This window comes from Poeciliopsis prolifica, unplaced genomic scaffold (genome assembly GCF_027474105.1).
Source record: "Poeciliopsis prolifica strain line A6 unplaced genomic scaffold, Auburn_PproV2 SCAFFOLD022, whole genome shotgun sequence".
Taxonomy (NCBI): Eukaryota; Metazoa; Chordata; class Actinopteri; order Cyprinodontiformes; family Poeciliidae; genus Poeciliopsis; species Poeciliopsis prolifica.
In genome coordinates this window covers 5940028-5961389 of record NW_026562397.1, presented here as the reverse complement: position 1 = coordinate 5961389, position 21362 = coordinate 5940028, and the positions used below count along the sequence as shown (strand labels likewise).

Genomic DNA, 21362 nt, shown 5'->3' with positions numbered 1-21362 from the left:
CGGAACATTTCAGATCCACCTGAAGCAGAAAGTGATTTGTCCTGGTCGCGTTTCATTCATGGACGAAATGTAAAATGATACGAGAAAAATCTCAACTCGGAGGAATAGCATTTTTGGGAAGATCCCACATTTGCTACCACTTTCTTTTTTTTTTTTTTTTAGGAATATAAACAAAGAACCTGAATACGGGGAATAAAAACAAATATTGCTCTTTCTTCCTCTTTTATAGCGTTTTATCCCAGCAGCAAAGGGAGACACTACGACAGCTAAGGTTGGCTAACAGTGTTTGGTCACATAAGACAGATAAAGTGAGAAAATCTCGCTTTTCCATAATTCTCTTGATTTGTTCAGTAGCACAACCAACCATACTCCATTCAATCAACAGACTGGACAATTGACATGAGTCTACCAGGATAGTAGACGCAATAAACAACAAAAAAAGTGTATATTAGCAGCTGGTGTCAGGAGGCGGCTAGCAGCTAGCCAGCTATCTAGCTGGTAAGCAAATATTCATTATCAGCTAGATAGCAAAATGCTGGTAATTTACACTAACCCATGACAGACAGAAAAATCCTAGCTAGTTAACAAGGGTTTTCTAGCAGCTAGTTAGCGGTAGCCTCAACCAACGCAAAACAAAGAAAGTAATGCAGATGTATGTGTCCCACTAAACTTTTGGCTGACAGAAAAATCCCACTAGAAAGATTCCTGCCACTGCAAAATTTAATACCTGTGATTAACGTACTTAAGGCCAATCTGCATTTTAAAAAAATAATAATTTAAGATATTTTAAGGCTTTAATTTTCCTCCTTCTTCTATAAATCTCAGTTTGGTTATTCAGGACTAGGGCGGCACATTAATCATCACAGTATTGGAAAATATTGCGATATTAATCACAATACTTATTTTCTTGTTTCCACTCTTTTCTATCTGTGCTTCCATCCCTCTGTGAACTTTGGACAGAGCCATTTGTCTCCGTTGCCCTATGACAAGATATTACATTAACATGAAAAATGTATGTTTGCATGAATATTGAGCGATGCCGCGATGACGATACATTTGCGATACGTTATGCAGCCTTACTCGTGATGAACTGTGCTCATGTCAGCAACATGTCTCGTCTGACTCGTGATTCTCAGCAGCTTCTCAGAAGTTACTGTGCGTCTCTTGGCTGCTGGTCTGATTTCCCATCTTGTCAGATTGGACAGACGTCCATGTCTTGGTAGTTCCTCTATACTCTCTCTGAGATGTTCACACCTTAGGATATCGTTTTATAACCTAACTCTGCTTTGACATTTCTCCACATTTTTATTCCTGACCCGTCTTCTGTGTTCCATGGTCTTCATGCTTTGCCGTTTTTATATCAGTTTTATTCGAGCTATCATTTTCCTTCTACTTCCCCAGCATGCCACACTCAGGTTTGTGTCTATCACATAAAATTCAAATAAAATATACATTCAAAAATGAGATTGTGACATCACAAAGTGTGAAAAATCTCCAAAGAAATTACAAATCGTAATTCTTTGTTTTCTTGCGTGCATCCATAGAAACATCGAATGTTTCAGGTGAAAAAAGAGAAATCCTAGTCATGCCTCTTCTGCAAATTAACATTATGTTAAGAATGTTTTACTTCTACAGAAATTAAGTTATGTTTGCAAAGAGCTCTCTTCACCGTTTTCCTTTGCTTTAATTTATATAAATTCAATCACGCTTTAATTAGTTGTGGAGCTTCAGAGATGTTTACCATTCTTTCGCTTCGTTTCTTTGGTGTTGAGCTGCGCAAGCAGGCTGGAGAGTTTATTTTATTTTTTCCCATCCGCACACAAGGGAATTAGAAATCTTCCCAGCAAACTTTGAGCAACAAAGCGTTTCCTTTAACCCGTACCTTCAACAGTCAGATGAAAAGAAGCTTTTCTGCTGAGGGGGCCCATCGTCACCTCCAACTCATACAAACCGGCATCTGAGTAGGCAAGCTTGGTGATCTTGGGCTCTTTGTTCATCTTAACACCTCCCTGCATCAAATGAATAGAAAAATCTGCACTTTCAGTAACAAGCACAAACACGTCATAATCGATTTAAGCGCGTCTCCAAGGAAGATTGCTTTTTTTTTTTCGTTTTTACCTTTGTCCATGAGATTGTTGGTTTTGCGGAGGAATCGATGCCGACACTTAGATTCAAAGACTCGCCTGCGCGTCTGATGACCGACTTATCCAGGTTTAATTTGACGTCTAGGACTGAAGGAAGACAGGATGTGGAAAAGAAAGTTCAGAGGTCTGATAGGGGCGGAAGCGTTTTTCCGTTGTCAAACCGCACAGCTCCGCACTCTGCTCACAGACGGAGCTTATTAGAAGTCGTGTGGCTGACACACAACGGCCGCCTCTGCAAATCACAAAAGGACGGTCTGGCAAAAGAGAGATATTAGGACTTCCTTTTCTCTAACAAGAAAAAAAATAAAACCTTCCCATCTCATTGTAGCAAAGAGAGTCTGCAGACAGAGGAGGAAATTACAGAGATAATAATGCAGGTGTGCAGACACATTACCAAACCTCTAGTTGCTTTTCTTTTAAATAATAAAAAAAGGAAGTAAAACAACAAAACACTACTTACACTGGACTATGATGTTCTTGGCTGCTTCTATGGAGGGGTGGTCAATAAGAGAGCATTTGTATTCTCCGCTGTCATTGCGTGAGATGTTTGTGATGGTGTAATTGTCTGAATTTTCCACTTTCGTCACATTTCCCTGCAAAAAGAGTTCAACGAAGCAGGAGCAGGTTGGCTCGGTTAGGCTACGGTGTCGTTCTTTTTAAATGTCTCACATCATCAAAAGAATTAAAAGGAAAGTTTCCCAAATAAATGTAAAATGCAGCTTTCAGTTGAAGATTTCATTTAAACCCATTTAAATTAACTCATTTAGCAGTAAATCCCTATTGTTGATTTACTAATAAATTAGGATTAACCAAAGATTATGCTATGAAAGGTAAAAAGTCTTAAGAAAAAACAAACAAACAACGTATTATGACAGAAAACATTTGCAAATTAGTTGAGCAGCATCTAAGAGAGACTTCTAAGAAGAACAAGAATAGCTATGAAGTGGCCTAATTAAAGTCTGGACTTAAATTAAACTTACAGCCTACTCACACTTAAAAAACCCTTTAATGTGGAAGAATTAAAACAGGACTGGATGATGTGGCTTAAAAAATAACATCTACATTTTACATATCGAATCAGATTTGAATCCATTCTTTTCTTTTCTGAAAGAGAAACTACAAATAAATGAAAATGTTTTCATTCATTATAACAATGGTGCTTCCTGCATTTTGTACGATAAGAATTTTTGTTTAATTTCGAGAACATAATATTGGCAGAACAAGGATTCAATTTTACCAGAAAAATGTCTTAAAATTACCAAAATAAAAACTTTAACCGGAAAAAGTCTTCAGTGGAGTTACCAGGATCTGAGTTCAGTTCGAGTTGCTCTTTCTTTGAAATAGGCGCAGTTGATTGTACGATCATTTCAAAATCCTGCTACTGATGATGGTGTTAAAAAATTTTCTATTTTTGTTCAACATTTTCTCATTTTAATCTTTTGTTATTTCTTCATGTTGGAGTTAAAATTACTACTTTATTCTTCTATTAATAGAGCTTTGGTAAATTTATTTATCCTTATTATCTCAACTCTATTGCCGTACGACTGTATTGTAATATTATGACTATTGTAACAAATAACAGGACAATCTTAACATGTCTCTAATATTTCATCGTAGAGTTGACCTGAATCCTAAGTCCAAATTAATAGCAGCTGTAAAACATGCTTGTAAAACAAGATGGCTGACATCACTCTGAATTATGGATTGGTGGAAACAAGAAATCCAGATTTTTAAAAAGCTTAATCTCCAAAAACCAATAATTTGATTAATCCCAGCTCTATTTTGTCATTACCAATTATCGCAAACATTTCACTAAGAAAGCCAAAACAATTAATTATTATGTTTAAGGACCAATTTCTTTTCCAAATATAAACAAAAAGGCTTGAGTAGCTTCTGAAAACCATGTTTCAGATTATTTCGGTTAGATACTTAAATTTTCTTGAGAATCTGACAAGAAAAAAAAAAGAGATCTACATAGGAGTTTTCTTCACAAGTTTGAATTTGAGGTACCTTGATGTGAAAGTTAAAGCTGGTGGGACGAGGGTTTCCATCCGCCACACACTTCAGAGTCACGTCGTTTCCCTCCACGGGTGGAGAATTCGAGATGACCTCCAGGACGAGCTTCTCTGTGGAGTCTGAGCAGAGAAAACAAAACAAAAGTGGACACGTGTCAGAGTGTCCACTTTGACACGTGGACACTCTGAGGCCTTCCACTCAGGTCTCGACTGAGTGGAAGGCCGAGCTCAAACTCTGCACCTCGGAAGATGGCTGAATTACTGTCATAATCGGAGGCACTCGAGCAAACGATCCTTTCAAAGCTGCGTTTCCGCTCCATCTGAAGCAAACTCTTTCAAGAATTTCATTTCTACAAAGAAATGAAATTCCACTTTGGACTGAAGTCGGCAGGTAACTTCAATACGTATGTCCTCAAACAAACAAACAACTCACCCTGTGAGTGTGAGGTTTTTTTCTCTGAATTTGCCTGTTTTGGCTTGAAGCAAAATAATAAAATAAAAAAAAGGAAAAAAAAAAAACAAGCTTTAGCCAGCAACAGCTGCAACAGTGTTTGTTGATTCTCTGACGGGTCAGAGGCAATTTTTATCTGCAGCTCATTATCTACTGGATAGACAGATGAGCGTTTCATCAGTACGTCAGCTAATAACTTAACCTGCCCAGGCAAAAACCAGACAGCAGACATCTGTGTTCAGATACACACTGTAAATGAACAGAAAAAAGAATCAGTATTATCATACCCTCTGTTGTTAACATGAATTAATTGTCAACATTTCTGCAGGCGGGAGCCGATTATCGGTTTTGAACTGTAGCGCAAGGGCTTCCTTTCCCCCAAACTTTTCTTTTTGAGAGACAATTTTGTTTTTAAAGTAATGACCGTTTTCACAACCTTGCTTATTTGTTTTCAGTTTATGTGAAAAGCTGCCAACATACATGAGAAGTTCTTTCAAAGATATAGAAAATTAAAGATGCAACTACATTCACAAGAGGCTAACGAGAACAAAAAGTTTCTTTTCTGACTGGATCAAATAGGGGACCGGTTCATCCTTTAGTTTTCTCGGTTTGTTTTCCAGCCTATTTCATGTCCAGGTCCAGTTCTTCAGAGCCACCACTCTGCGACTTTTAGGTGCATCCTTCCTCCAACACACCGGAATCAGACGACTGATTTCAGGCTGATTACTCCTCTTTGTGTCATTCAGCTCTGCAGACGGCCTGGTAAAGAGCTATTCAGTGGATTCAGGCTTGGGCACCCATGATCTGTTCTGTGTGAGTTCCTGCTTTATTTTCCCCCAGCCAATCTGTTGAAACTCCTCCTGTAAGGTTTGCCTAAGGAAGCTTCTCTTTTATTCACTCAAAAAGCAGAGAAGCAACTTGAAGCACATGGCAGAAGAAACAGCTACATTTCTAAGTGGGACCAGCCGACCCGGTCAACACAATTTCACTCAATTCTCATCTTCGTTCAATGGGTTTTCTCCGATTGCAGTGGATTTCTCCTGCAGAATTTCAACTGGGCCAATCAGCAAACAGAGCGAGAAGTTGTGAACGACGACTGACTCATATACGCAAGGATACGTATAAAATAAACATACTTTGATCCCAACCCTTCAACATGAAATGATTAAACAGTTTCGACATGATATTATTCTAAGTTCTCAACATGAAATATTCTTAACCATGTAATATGTTTTAAATATGTTGCATGATGAAGTTAGAAAACCAAAGCAGAATCTAAGTGCATGCGACTGACGTACACATTTCTTTTGGATAAATCAGACTTTTTCTTTAAGTGTTTGCTTTTCCGCCACTTACAAGAAAAACTGTTCTGAAATATTTCCAAGTGAAACAAAAACAACAATAAAAAAAAAACTGGTGAGAAAACTATGAAGCACCAAACTTCATTTTTGCTAAAGTAACGGCATTTAAATCTACAGGCTAAATACGCGAGCAAATCTTTGACTCATTAACGTTTATGCCATCATGCAACATATTTACAACATATTATATGGTTATTGGTATAATTTTGTGGAGCAGAATAACAATAAAATCTAATACTTTTCAAAATCAACATTTGAAAAGCAAAACTTACTACAAGTGTTTATTCTATATTTTGAGCTAAAATAGCAGTAAAGTTATTCATTAAAAAACTTGATTATAAATTCAAAAATGATTAATACAGAATCGTTTATTAGCAGTTGCTCTTATGCTTTAAAGAAAAAGCAATTTGATCATACTATATAGAAATCTGGTTTTTATTTTTATATATGTACATAAATGCTCAAATTTATCATGCTGTGAGGCCCTCAGAGCAGGCCGTGTCTGCAGGAGCGTGAACAAAAGTTTTACACCAACTCTAAAACTGCAATTACAAAGAAAACGTCATCAACAAAGTTAACATTAGTTTTCTGGTATTTGCTTACGGGGATTAATGATTTCCATGAACATTTTAATTAATATTCCTCCCAATCCAAATCAAACTTGACATTTTCAGCAGGCGCAACAAGGAGGTGTTGTTGTTTCCCCAAAGAGAAGCAGACTTTGGAAATGGTAACAAGCGGAAGGTGAAAGCAAGATGGGTGCCAGAAGTTTGAAGTGGTTGACATCTGGCGAGTCGGGCTGCCCCAGAGGGCAAGCCGCACTTACAGGAGCTGCACAGCAGCAAATTAACACCGCAAAGTCTCCTGGACTTTTTGTTTTGTTTTTTTTATTTTTTTTTTATTTTTACCAAAGCAACTTGCATGACTTTCGATCTTTGCCTACTCTGTGTTTTTTTTTTCAGCTTTGTTTTACAAATTGAAAACTTTCATGCAGCGTGTGATTTCTTTCAAGTCTGCTCAGAACAAATCTAAACCTCAATAATGACAGAAGAAGAGATCAGGTGCAAAATAAATAACATTTTCACAAAGGTTCAACCTTTTCATGCAGTGGTATGGAAATATGAAAGTAACAAAAGCAAACACTATGAAGTGATTTGCAAAAACGTTTGTTCCCACAGAATCTTTCAAGCAGAAACTTCTTTGAAAAGTTCTTAACCTATTGTGCAGAAGAAAGAGAAGCAGGCAGTGGTGTCAAATTCTTGTTACAATAAAAATCTGGAGAACATCAGTGATCAAAGAGGATCACAAGGATCAAGAAACAGGTAGAGACACGTTGAGAAGAAAGTTATGGAAAAGCTTCAGGCATAAAATTATTGAAAAGATGATTGCAGCTAAACGTTTGACAATCCCGAAGGAAACCTGTTAGAGGCTGCAGAACAGATGTTCATCCTCTGACAAAGCGATGAGTGTAAACATACAGCCATAGTTGAGATATTTCTGTTAAAATGGCCTAGTCAAAGCAGACGCACAGATCTGGAATCTGGAAGTCCACAGTGACTCTCATAAATGGAACAAAACTCAGTAGAGTTTTCAAAAGGTAAAGATATTAAAAATAGGTCTGTCACAATAAGTTTTGCTGGACGATAAATTGTCCCAGTAATTATTGCGATAAACGATACTATTGTTGTTTTGAGCCCGTTTTCAAGTAATACATTGATAACGGAATGTTAACACGAGTTTGCCCTCTCAATAAAGTTACATTTTTTAAATTTAGGGCCTTAAAATGGAACTAGAACTTTTAAATATTTGAAATAAAACACAACAACTGAGAATAACAAACAGAACCGAAATAAAAACCACACACAAGTAAAACACATTTTGATGTTTCTCTAAACAAAATTGTCAATAAAAATGTTGATCACCAGAATAGGAAATTATCAAGCTCACTTTAATTTATCATGATGTTAATACCTTATTCCTGACAAACTTGCTGAAATAGTCTGGTTTAACAGACATCCAAGGTTTTCTTGCAAAATCTGCGCAGATTTCTGCAGATATATTGGAAGAGGAAAATCAATCAGATATTTCCAAAAATGAAGCTATCTTCTAAAACAATGATGCATATTTTCTGATTTAGACAAATTTTGCTTCTGAAGGAGTGAGTGCCAAAGAAGCACTGTCACTACTGCACAGCTTTACACTGACTATGTAGTCTTTCTCAAGGTGTCCTGCAGATAAATAAAATCTATCATCCTCTGTGTGGCTTACTGACTACCTGTCTTTCCTTTTATGCCCAAGCAACATCGGGTATGTTCACCGTTACTCACAGTTGATGACAAAGGTCTCTGGGGGGGACACGAGGCCACTGGCCAGCGGGTGCTCCGCCCTGCAGCTGAACTGTGCGCCTGTGTCTTCTTTCCGCGCAGAATACAGCAGCGTGGATTCGGCGTCTAAGGAGCTACGAGGACTTCCTGCATTAATCACAGTTCCTAGAGAAAACAAAAAAATAATAGTACAAAAGGCTCCAGCATGGTTTAAGACATCTCGCACACGCTGTGGCAGTGGAGAAACATCTGTGCATGAAGCATCGGTAAAGATCATGTTTTGCCATCATCTCATATTGTGAAGCAGGATGAAAGATGCGTACGGTTTTCTTCAGGCATAAGGGTTTTGTTGTTCCTCAGCCATACGATCTTCGCAGGTGGATTACCATTTCTTGCAATGCATTTTCCAAGCTGTGAAATAAATGAAAGAAAAAAATCTCTTAAAATTAAACAAACAATGGATTCATTAATGAATTCAATTGCAAATAAATAAGAAAGTGCTTTCCAAAAGTATTCCTACGTATTCCTACTGTTTAAACATTTAGCTCTTTGTGACATCACCAGTATATTTTAAGCCTGGCAGGCTACCAGGCTTTATTTCCTTCCAGGCTAAGCATTGCTTATTTTTAAAATGTTTGCATATTTTTTAAGACTTTATGGTTGGTGTTCAGATATTAATCTTTCAATCTTTTAAAAACAGGTAATTATCAAGTGATATTTTCAAATTTCCTGTCAACTTTAAACATTTTTTAACTCAAAACCACAACAGGCCACTGGATGAATGACAGCCCTAGTGCCCAACGACCAGGCTTAGCAGGTTTGCACCAGACTACAAATTATTTAACTGAGATTTAATGTGACTGAACAATGAAATAGAACACAATTGTGAAGTGAAATGAAAGAAATGGTGCATAGAAACAAAACTGAATGAGACATTTTCAGTCTCAGCTGTATCAAATCTGGGTGAACATTCAGATATACTTGAAAACAATTACAAAGTCGGTCTTCTACCACCTGAAGAACATTTCCCAGATAAACGGATTAATGTCTTCATCTACAGCCGCATTGATTACTGCAACAATGTCTTCATGGGTCTCCCTAAAAATGTCAGACAACTCCTATTCTTTGATTTACTCTCTGTAGAAGAGCGTAATTAAATGTTTCAGTTTCACATTTAATCTGACACAAAGTTTCAGAAAACTGCAAAAATGCTGAAACACTGAGCTCCTTTTAAATCAAGGCTGAAAACTGATATGCTTAGAGTTGCTTTTGATTAATAATAACTGGAATATCACTGGTTTTAGTCTGGTTTGCAACTTTTTATGACTTCTCTTTAATTGCCACGGCAATGTAAAGTTTTTTTGTTTCATGTTTTTATGACACAAAGCACTGAATTGACTTGTCACTGAAGTGCGCTATACAAATAAACTTGATGATGAAGCTGGTGTCCTATCACGTTAGACTTCCATAAAATGCATTAAAGTTTATGTGTCAAAATACGAGAGAAATTCAAGGGGGTGTGAATCCTTTGCAAGTTACTGTAGTCGTATGACTTCACTGAAAAGCCAGCATTTCATTTATGTTTTAAATTACCAAACATATTAGCTTTTTTTTTTCCTTTTTTTTTTTTTTTTTTAAAAACGCCTCCACAGCATTTGAGGAGTAAAAGACTTTTCCACGCAACAGACCATGAAATGCCCGAAGCGTTTCTAAAGCCCGTCCAATCCTCTGAGTATTCTAATTGCTGTAGGGAAGGAGGGGTTCTGCTCTTCACTAATTTATGAGAATCACTTCAAAGAACTCATTACTGTAGTAACATTCACGCTCTCTCCTATAGGTCCCGAGATAGCGCCGCACAAATCAGGAGGGTTTCTCTTGATGAATAACTGCTTAAAATACTGTAGGTATAAGCAACAATTATCACAAAAATAAACTCCACCTTTGTGAGTTTGCCAATCTCCAATTCTGCTGCCTTCTCAGATATAAAAGGAGCTTCGGGCGCCTCTGTAACAAACAAACAACAAAAGAATGGTGTTATTGTTATTGCCATTGGAGACGCAGCTGTTGCTGGTGTCAGTCATTATGTGTTTCTTCGGAGTGTTAAAGAGCTGCTTGTGCACGTGAAGTCTGCAGGGTAACAGAGCCTTAAATCGAAAACAGATTAACTTATCCTGTCCCAAAGGAGACGGCGCTTCTTAACCGTCGGAAACGCCTCGTCCGCGGCATGTAATTTCCTCAAAGAGCCGCATCATGTTGTAAGATATTTGTGCTTCGACGACCTCACCATCAATTAGACTAGATAATGAATAGAGGTGTTTCTCGACAAATTTGATTATCAAGTGCGTAGATGCTCACAAAGTACTGCATGCTAGTGGAAAATTCAGTGGAAGAAAAAGGTGTGGTAGGAAAAAATGTCCAATCCAAATGTGTGACTGCTTATACTATACAGTATATGGACATTTAGCAAGTATGTCTGAATTTGAATTTTTGTTATTAGCTTTATGTAATAAGAATTTGAATTCACTGTAAAACCTAACCATCAAAATTATCGTAGTTTTTGGATTATAAGCTGCTATTTTATCCCACTTTTTGAACTATTTGGCTTGTAGCCAGGCGCAGCTTTTCTGTGATTTTTCTTCAACCACCAGGGGGCTCTTTAGCAGGAAGTGAATTACTGGGAGTCAAAATTGGAAATCAAAGAAAAAAGTGCTGATTTTCACTTAGAACAAGCACATGCTAGCAGCAGGCACGATGGAGAAATGTTTTCAAACTTATACCCTCTCATCATGGAAACAAGAAGAAGGAGTTCATATGATGCAGCTTTAAAGTTGAAGGCTATCGATCTGGTAGTGCAAATCGATTTTTGCGTCTTTAAAAACAGATTTATTGTGGAAAACTGAGAGTGGCGCAGATACCAGCAGTTCATAGCAGTTTATATATGTATGTTTCCATTTTATTTTTTTTTTACTTTGTGTGTGCAGCTTATAGTAAGGTGCACTCTATAGCCTGGAAAACATGGTAACAGAAATAAACACTCAAATAGTTAATATTTGTGTTTTTATTAGATATTGTAGTTATAATAAACAATATAATAGTCTATGCTTTTTTCCTCCTCCATATTCCAGCTGTTTTATTTATTTTTTTGGTTGTAGTGTTGTGTAATTATTGTTCTTCCTTATGTCTTAATTGATACTGTGATATATATCTTATATTGTAATACCTGGGAAGCTGGATTTCATTAAAAAATATTTGAAGTAAATGCTGCAAAAAACAGAAAAGAATCACAAAAAGTGCACTGCAAAAGCAACATTTTACCAAGTATTTCTAGTATCATTTCTAGAATCTAGCGCATATGTCGTAGCGCACTTTAAATAAAATAAAACAAACTTTCAAGTAACTTTTCAGCAAGACATACAAGCTTGTTTTAAGTAAACAATTCTTTAATATTTATTTTTTTAAATTACAAGTTCCACTGGCAGATTATTTCACTTTCAACATGAGACTAACTTGATATAATTTTTTTAAAAATCTGCCTGTGGAACTGCTACCTTTTCACCAATATTAAGGAATTCTTTGTTAAAACAAGCTCCTGTATATTGCAGAAAAACTTAAGTTAGTTTAGTATTATTTTAATTGTCCTAAGATATTTGCACTGAGGAAATATCTAAGTGCAAATGCAGATGCAGCTCAAACATAAGTGTTTTTGAACAACTTCAAACATAAGTGTTTTTGAACAACTTCAAAATTGCTTGAGAGGACCTTTAAAGCAGAAACATGATGCCTGTACTCACTGTGGACGATTAGAGTATGTGAAAAATCTTTAATATCTGGTCCAATGTCTGTGGTAATCAACGCCTGGCAGGTGAAGGTGTGCTGGTCGGTCAGTTTGGCTCCAGTAAGCAGGAGGCTGAGATTTGCCGCCAGGCTGATGCGGTCCTTGTACTCATCGGTGGCTAAGATTACAATTTCCTTGTCCTTAGATTTGACCAAAAGGTCTACATTCTCCTAAAGACAAGAGAAGAGTGCATTTGTTATTTGACTGTCAAATATGTCTCCCAATTCAAATGAAAGCATGCACAATGTTTGGGTCTGCCCTCCCTTCCCCCGGCCTCGTTTATAATGCGGCGTCATATAGAGGTGACAGATGTACGCTCTAATGCACACCTCCCGCTCCCAGACGGGGCGTGGCTCAGACATGATAAATGGGTGTCAGACTAATGTCACTGTAGTGAATCCATTGACCTCCACTGCGACTTACATATTTCCATTTCGTCAACGTGACGTTTCCGATTTTGTTGGCTCCGACGGTGCAAGGAATCTCCACCGTTTTCCCATACAGGCCGATGACAGTTTTTTCCAGCGATGACGCTGAGGAAGGGATAACAAAAGAGTTTGTTAATCATTGTTTAGGGTGAGACATGAAAAAAGTGAAGTCAAAGGAAGAACAAAAGGTTTAAGAAGCTCTTAATAGTGAAACTAAACTGAAATTTAAGGGCAAACAGCTACCAGCATCTTCTCCAAACAGTTAGGTTTTCTCTAGAGATAAGTGCTTTTACACCACCATCCACTGATACTGGCAACCTTGGAAAATGTACACAATAGAGTTCCACATGGAACAGTGCTCAGACCAATACCATTCAGTTCAAATTTACTATTATTTGGAGAAATTATTTGATGGCACAAGGCCAACCTTCACTGGTGATTCACACAATACGCCAGTATGACGCAAAAGGCTTTTCTACTCACATGTGTAGAAAAGCTTTGAAACAATCTGTTACTACGGACACTTGACCCAGATAGGTCACTGTGTGCAGCTTCTGTGATCTTCTTTCTTCCATATGGATCGCAAAATGTAAGTTTTGAGATATACTTTATCTTGCAGGAAAAGTTAGAGAGAGTCCACACTTTGGCAGTGATTATTTTTGATAATATCATTTTAGAAGGTAGTGTTTTCTCAACTAAATGTAGTGAAGGTTAGATTATATTTATTCAAATATAATCTAACAGATCATGTTACTGAAATATTTGTTTCTGTTTCTGTTTTTTTACATCATTTCACCAGGAGTGGGAATATCTGTGGAGCGTCAAGTAGATTTAATGTTTATTTTTCATTTTGTTTTGCAATTTTTATGCACTTGCTGCAAATTATTCAGGCAGGTAGAGGGACTGCACAAAGATAGGTATAATTAAAATTTGCAAGTCTCATTTAGTATTTCTAACTACCTCTTTGCTGACACGACTATTTAGAATCATCATTTTAATTCTGATAGTAATATTATGTTTAACTTTTAATGAAAAACACATAATTCCTAAGGAGTGCAAATCATCTTACAATTCCTTTTCCTGCTCTAAATTTGATCCAAATCATGGAGGCGACATGACTGAGAAGAAGGGTGGAGGGTGGGCAGGATGTTGCCAGAGGAAAATGTCTCTACGGTTTGTGATGAGGGGTTAGAGCCAGAGGGCCGCGGGGAAGAGGAGGCTGCTGCGGCCCGACTGGAAATGAGGCAGCGCACACGTACCCGGCGCTCAGGATTTGCATTTCAGACTCTTCAGAGTTCAGGCTTAGGTAAATGCGCAAGTGGGCGTGCGGGAGCACAAATCTGACAGCTAAAATCCCAAACAGCTCAACGGCAGTCCAGCACACGAGAACAAACCGGCGGCCGTCTGGCCGGCCGTCCCTTCTCCTCCATCTGCTGAATCTGCGACAAGTCATGCTTGTGTATTTACAGGAAAGGAATGAAGCTAACTGAATATTTGGTTGTGCTTGTTCAGCTCTGAAATTGTCCGACTCGTGTTCTTTCAGAAAAGAAAATAAATAAAATAAAAATAAAGCAGCTCACTTTGAGAATTTCGCTCTCAGTTTCACTTTAAACTCATTGGAGCTTTAAAGGTTTCCTCTCCACCGGGGCAGAGTTGGAGTGAATTCATTTGCTGTGTGCAAGAGCCTCATTTGAATCCTGTTTGAAAGAAAGTAAATACTTTTACTATGGTTACCCTTGTCCATGTTTGGACAGAGTAACAACTGTGACCACAAGGGACGGTTTGCACAGTTGATGTGACCTGAAGCTGAAGTGACACATTTAGAAATGTTTGTTTCCTACCCCGCATCAAGTCCAAATCATCACACGAGTTCATAAAATATCCACGCACCAAAGTGATTTACTACTGAACAGAGAAAGAAAATTTTTTTTTAAATAAATAAATTAAAAATCAAACAGCCCGCCTGGAGTCAGCAAATTCTGCTCATGTTGCCATGTTCTTGGCATCCGGCCCAACAAGTTCCTGGGCCAACACTTGTCGCTCATCATTATGAGCTGCCAAACAACTACCAGTCTGGTTCCGGACCAAAAAGGAAAACCTGTTTGTTTACGGTAATAAAACAAGGAGGATGACAAAATGCAGACTTAATTACATCTGTTTGAAACAGAGCCGCTGTGACTCACAATCCTGGAGCTTTTTAGGGTGCTACAGCCATTACGACTCCACTACCCTGTAGCAACATATTGGTTTTAAGCTATCAATGACACATTTGGGAAACGAAGCTACTGCCTTTGCCGATAATGACAAAATGTAAGTATTGGAGGGTGTTTTCACACATGATAGTCCAGTAGATTAGGTTCTATTAGAGACCAAAATTTCAACATTCGCGGTTTGGTTTCACACTGTCTCAAATGAACCAAACTAACTGAAAAACCTGTTCCTCTCCCACCGGTGGTGGCGCTGAAGGAAACAATAAGGAAACCTCAAATTAAGACAGGAGCGCAACTTCCTTCTTCACAAAATGTAAACAAAAATGGAGTGGCTTCAGATAATAGCGGTTGTAGGATTTCTCTTTTGTCATTGGTGAAAGATCAACACAAGTGTTTGTTTCGCTTGTATTTACCCAGAATACCCTGCGCTACAGCTCACTTCATGCGATTGGAGCAGAGTCTGGTTCGTTTGGTGTTCACATTATGCATTCGAACTGTGCCAGAGTTAGTTCACTTCAACCAAACCAAGAAACAGGTGTGTAGGCAGATCAGATTATGTATTCACAAATTGGACTTTCAAGGCAAATAAACTGGAGTTTGATTAAAGAGGACCAAACAGGGCTGATGTGATTCACCCTAATTATAGAATAGAAGAAAAGAACATATCTGGAGCAGACTACAGCCATGCTGCCCCTCCCTAACATGTTTCTGCTGTTCTTAAACTTCTCAGTTAGTTACAAGAAAGACGAGTCATGTTTGGGAAAGTCATGTTGTGGAAACTAATGAAGCACATTACGTTGTGAGGTTACTTTTCAATTACACAGACTAGTTCATCTGCAAATCTTTAGTCAAATTTAATGATCCGAGGTGAGTTGTAGCAGCTTTATGACTCAGTCAGTCAAGGTCAGCTGGCATGTAAGATGTGATAACGTGTTTAAAGCTTTTTAACAGCTTTTCACACCCAATTAAAAGTGCAATGAAACCTTTAGGTCATTTGTCCAATTTCCAACTTTGTAAATTGTGTCAAAGGTTCCTTTTGATTTCATTTGAGTTAAGTCAATGTCCAGAGCATTTTTTTTAGAAACCTTTTATAGCTGTCTTTTAATCTGACTAAAATAAATGTTTTATCATCAGAGTTCATGTCTATTACCAATATCTGTTTATCTATTCTTGTCCCTTCTGTTAACCTAAGCTGTTTTTAAAGCCTTTGTAAAAAAAATTTTGTAACAAATAGGAATACTGTAAATATTCATTTTAATTGTAAAACAAAACTTCAGAATTGAAGTTTCATTTTACCGAAAGTTTTTTAACTTTCTGTACCTTTATTGCGAGATATATCCTGCAATAATTTAAGCAGAAAATCAAGCCAATCTCTAAAAGATAAAAATATATAATGAAAAAAACAACAACAAAAGAAGCCATAACAATCTGAATGCATAACTGTCTAAAACCTGGACATTTACCAGCAGTTCTGTAGATGTCTGAAAACCCCTCTATGTTAAAAAATAACCTTGTTAAGTTGAAACCTTTTCTAATTCACTACTCGTTTCCTTTTTTCTAATTTAACTCCGTCAGATTTTTAAAGTTCTATAAAACATAAGAACTCGGGGGACTTTAAAAACACGTTCTATCCCACTCTGCCATCTTTCTGCAGTATGTTGGTGCATCCAACACTTTTTGCGTGAGTTCAAATGTAAAGAAAGGAAGTACATCTCGTGAAACATCAGTTCTGTTCAATGTATTAACGCAGTTAGAAGAATGAGTTGGTAATTTGTTGTTGGTTTTTTTTTCATATGCGGTTTATGAAAGCCTCAAAGTGGGGAAATAATTATCAGCTCTGTTAAGAATTAAAGAACTGTCTGGCATTTGGCATGGAAAGTTGAGGGAATCCTCATTGGTGCAGAAAGAGCAATACGTGGTTTATAATTTAGTATCATTAACACATTTTGTGTAATGGCATTATAAATGAATTAGATTTGTGCTTAGATGCAACACTTTACAATATCACATGAACAAAAGTGATAATGGATCATTTTTTTAAATAGTTACGATCAAGTCATACAAGCTCTTGATGTTTATGTTATCTTTCTGTGGTGCAGATTATTTATCTCATTATGGTTTTTATTTTTGTCACGACAGCTTTGAGTAACAAATGTGCCTCTTTCCTGTCCGCTTCTATTTACAATCCTATACATTTTGATGTTTAATGCTAAATTTTGTGTTTTTTATGCCACGTATAATTACCCCCAAAAGCAACTGTTTATCAGTTCCTGCTTTTTCTAGTGGAAAAACACAGAGTGAGCATGACGGATAAAAAAAAAAAAAAAAAAAAAAAAAACATAAGACCTTATGAATACAAATGTTCAATAAAATATACACCATATACATACGGATAGATCTAAAATGTGTGGATAATGGTGTGAGGTGGAGTAAATCTGTAAAAGTGACGATAATCGGCGCTGACAGCTGTGTCCACGAAGCAGGAACAAGTTATGAGAGCATCAAAGCGAAATACTTCCACCCCAGTGGAAACTATGAGAGACACATAGCCCTACCTTAGGGCTTCACCCAAAGAGTTACAATCCCTGCATTCACAATGAGTCTTGGCGACATTTACTCGTGACAGCATGGGACAGGACAAAACATCACCGCATTTCCACCGCTGACACCTTCACCGGGACATTTTTCTAGCAAACACGGAGATAAACCCAGTCGCCTGTCAGCCGTGAATTTCTTGCTCTGGATTCCTTTTATTGTTTATAACACCTTGAAATACCACCCCTAACACTGAGAAGCTTATTTAAAGGATTTAACTTTTTAAGGAAAATGTGCTAAATGATTTGACATTTTAAAAAAAATTGTGCACACTTATTTTCCTCTGCAACTAAGGTTGTTGCAATGTAAAATAAGTCAATTAATCGCATGATATATTAAAACAAGCTAAATAAATTTTCATTTGCGTGATTTATTGTTTTTCTTTTTTCGCTCTTTCCACCAAAAACTGGATGACGAAAGTTTTCAGGTTTGGTCTCAACGAGCCCCTTTCATTGAAAAGCAGTTTTGTTTACAGAGAATTCATAATTCATTGTATTTGTTGTTTCTGTTGGTTTGTTTATTTATTTTGGATATTTAAAATGTATTCCAGTTCCAGTGTCAAATGTTCATTAGAAGTTAAACTTCATTGATCTTTGAGAATGCATTCTTGCATTATTACACCATTACTGCTTCATCACATGATCTCAAAAACAACAATATTATCTTTTATCACAATGCCTGGGACAATTTATCATCCAGCAAAATTTGTTACCATGACAAGCCCATCTGCATCTATTAAAACCCTTTTTTTTGTTTAAATGATTTTTACCGTTTAATTAAAAATACTACATTGCATGTGCATGCACGCACTTTTCTGGATGTTACATATGCGTCTACACTGTGCTTGCCTTTAAGTCTTTTCAATGGGATCCACCTGAAACAGCACTGCAGATGGCTGGTTTGGACGCAGCATGCTGATGGAGCTGTCCCGCACTCTGCTATTTTGCCTGTCTGATGGAAATCTAATGAAACGTGCAGGTTTCTGATCCAGGCAGAAATGATTGCACTAGCCGGGTGGAAGAGGAAGACAGGGCGGGGGGAAAAAAAGGCTAATGGAGACATTGTGAATATATTGAGAGGGGGCCGTTAATGAGCTCTCTTTGGAAGACCCGGGGACATGTTTTGCATATGTGTCAAGTTTGATGACACCCTGCTACAATTCATTTTTGCAGGTATTTAGGGTGCCAGAACTAATCTGTCACTATCTTGATTGTGTGCTCCACCTGTGCGTGCTGGTGCATTGGGTAATGTAAGAAAAAAATAATAATAATCTGAATGCACTACACAACAATCAGGTGGTGATTTGTATTTTTTGGGGGGAGGGGGGTGACTGGGTGGTATGAGTTGTATGCACACGTATGCAACCAGCAGTGTTGTATATCATATATTGAGTGATGAGAGGCAAACCTCTCAGGAGGAAAATGCTGCACAATCTGCTTGGATGAGTCAAACAACTGCTCGTAAAAACAAGAGAAAGTTAGAATGAGATTACGCCATGAGCCCAGCAGAGATGGAAAAGGTTATCGCTCTTCCTGCTTAATAGAATCCTTTCCATTTAAAATTCAAATAGACCTTTTTTGTTGTTTTTTTTTAAATATTCTAATAAACCTGCATGTCTGAGAACTTAAAAAGAGTGTGCATTAAGTAAAGCCATTATCTGTGGAGATTACGCCATAATAGAATGAGAACTAATCGCACATGTTGAGGTGCAGACAGCAGAGCTCCTGCTGCTTCCTGAGATAAGGTAATCTTTCACAACAGAAGTAGGGGGACAGTGTCTTCTGAGTGACAAACATTTGCACACACATTCGTGCACAATGCAAAACAAAAACAAGTTGCCACTTTCAACGGCTGTCTATGCAACAAGGGGATGATGGCGAACATTGAGATAGGGTATAGAAAACAGTAACGTATAAGTAAAACTTGAGAGGCACAAAGAAGTGTTCCTAGATCGCCCAGTAGCTGACCGGTTGGAAACTCAAAAATCTAGTCTATTCCCGATCAGTGAACACATCAAACCAAGTACTATCGGCTCAGGGTGGCAGCAACACTCTTCAGTGTGGAAGCCGTCATAGAGTGAAGAAGACTTTTTGAGCTTAACCAGTTTAGTTATGTTCTCTGTTGTTCCAGAAGGGAGAAAGTTAGGGTGTTTTCACACCTGACAATTGGAACATTTGTTACATTTTCAGCTGGTGGAGTTCATTTTCACACTGCTCTGTGCCAAACAACTCAAAACCTTTGAAAAACCTTTTTGCTACCCACGACTAAGCCGGCACTGCATTGAGAACCACTCAAAAAATCGACATGAAAACCTCTGAAGACAGAAACACAATTTTTTTTTGTTACGAAATGTAAACAAAAATGGAGTAGAGTCAGAGTTTAGAGGTTGTACAATATCTCTTTTGTCAGCAGTAAAAAAAACCAGGAGCCATTTCTCCCGCTAGCGCTAGTTTCTCATGTTTGTTTTGATTCTAATGAGCCAGAATGCCCTGCTTTTGGAGTGGTCTTCAGTCCATTTGGTGTTCACATTATGCATTCAATCCATGTCACAGAGTTCACATCAACCAAACCGAGATCTTTAGGAAAACCAGAGTTAGCTAAACTCCACATCAGAGTTTTCACACCTCCCCAAAATGAACTGGACTTGGTAGAAGAATGAACTAGTTTGACAAAAGCAGACTAAACAGGGCTGATGTGAATGCACCCTTAGAATGCAGCAACTTAGTAAAAATAGTCAAAGCATAATCCACACAAATACATTCTAAAATGTTCCAGAATGTGCCATGCTTGGTCATAATTGGTTGGCGCACTGGACAAAGGAATATTTGAACCAGTTGAACCTCAGCAACAAGTGCCTTTCACCTGAAGGCGGAAGTGCAACTTTCTCAAAGAGAGGATGGTCTCTACTGGGTAAAATGTTTTTGTCCTTTTCACACTCTGTCTGGTTCAGATTTCTCACAGGGGGCGCTAATGAGCACCCTTTGGTCTGCACTCTACCAGACTAGTGCCTACAGAAAACCAAAGGACATTCCACTAGACTAGCGGCAGCAACAATTTGCAAACACCCGGTGGAACTGTGAACCTGCTTAGCTTATCAGTCTGATCCTTTAAGTAGGAAACATTGGCCAATTTCAAGGCATTAGATATGGCTATGATGTGAAGTCAAATTTCTTTTTAGTTACCTTTGATATGTACAGCATCATCATAATCACTGAAGGTAACATAGTTACTTGTTACTTTAAAATGGCACCATGTGTCTAGAAAATTTATAATACCTGCTTTAACTAGTTTTAGTTCTTAAAAGTGTATTTGAGAACTCTTTGGGAGTTGAAGACTATTAAATCTGATGTCATTTCATGTCATTTTCACTCTCAGTGAGGTGTTAAAAATAAAGTCTGAGGAAGCACTAACTATGTAAGAAGCCTTTTACAAGGAAATATATCTCCACTTCTTTCAGGTCAACAGGCGAGAGGAAGACTTTCAGCAGCTACAAGGTGGTTAGAACAACAACCTGCAGTTTTGTCCCAGGGAGATTTCAGGCTCTGTCTGTCATAAAACAAGATGAATGTGGAAATCTTAAGAGTTAAGAGTTATTCTGTTTTATAGAATATACACAGAAAATGGCAGAAAGACTTCAATTGAACAATCTGGCATTTAAAATATTAGTAAGTGAATAATTGAATCTGTTAATCTGTACATATTGTAAACTAAATTCAATAGGATGTTGGTAACTATATTTTGTATGAATGGTGTCCCTTTAAATTTGAAATTAAAACTTGTTGTTCTTGACCTCAAAAAATGACTTTGCAGATAAGACTGATGTGGACTGATGAGGCTGAAGTGCTTTATGACTCAAATTGCAATTCTCCACTGTTAGGAACAATGTGCAAGTAACCTCTGCATTCAGGCTTTGTCTACCACATGAACGGCTTCCTTTGTAAACCTTGCAACCTTTCATGACAGTGGAAGCAAGAGACACAGACGACTCTTGTACCAAAA

At 37.6% G+C, this 21362-nt stretch overlaps 1 protein-coding gene across 2 annotated transcripts in view; it reads right to left on the bottom strand.

The window, feature by feature from the left end:
* The window catches only part of LOC129369839 (CD166 antigen homolog), a 68124-nt gene that overhangs the window by 11317 nt on the left and 35445 nt on the right, over positions 1-21362 (bottom strand). For both annotated transcript variants that reach the window (XM_055045483.1, XM_055045484.1), the window contains exons 2-10: positions 12554-12663; positions 12087-12300; positions 10235-10299; positions 8619-8706; positions 8299-8460; positions 4155-4279; positions 2605-2737; positions 2119-2231; positions 1883-2009 (exon numbers count right to left, since the gene is read on the bottom strand). In XM_055045483.1, coding sequence (XP_054901458.1) covers positions 1883-2009; positions 2119-2231; positions 2605-2737; positions 4155-4279; positions 8299-8460; positions 8619-8706; positions 10235-10299; positions 12087-12300; positions 12554-12663 — 1137 coding nt within the window. The remainder of the gene's footprint in view (positions 1-1882; positions 2010-2118; positions 2232-2604; positions 2738-4154; positions 4280-8298; positions 8461-8618; positions 8707-10234; positions 10300-12086; positions 12301-12553; positions 12664-21362) is intronic.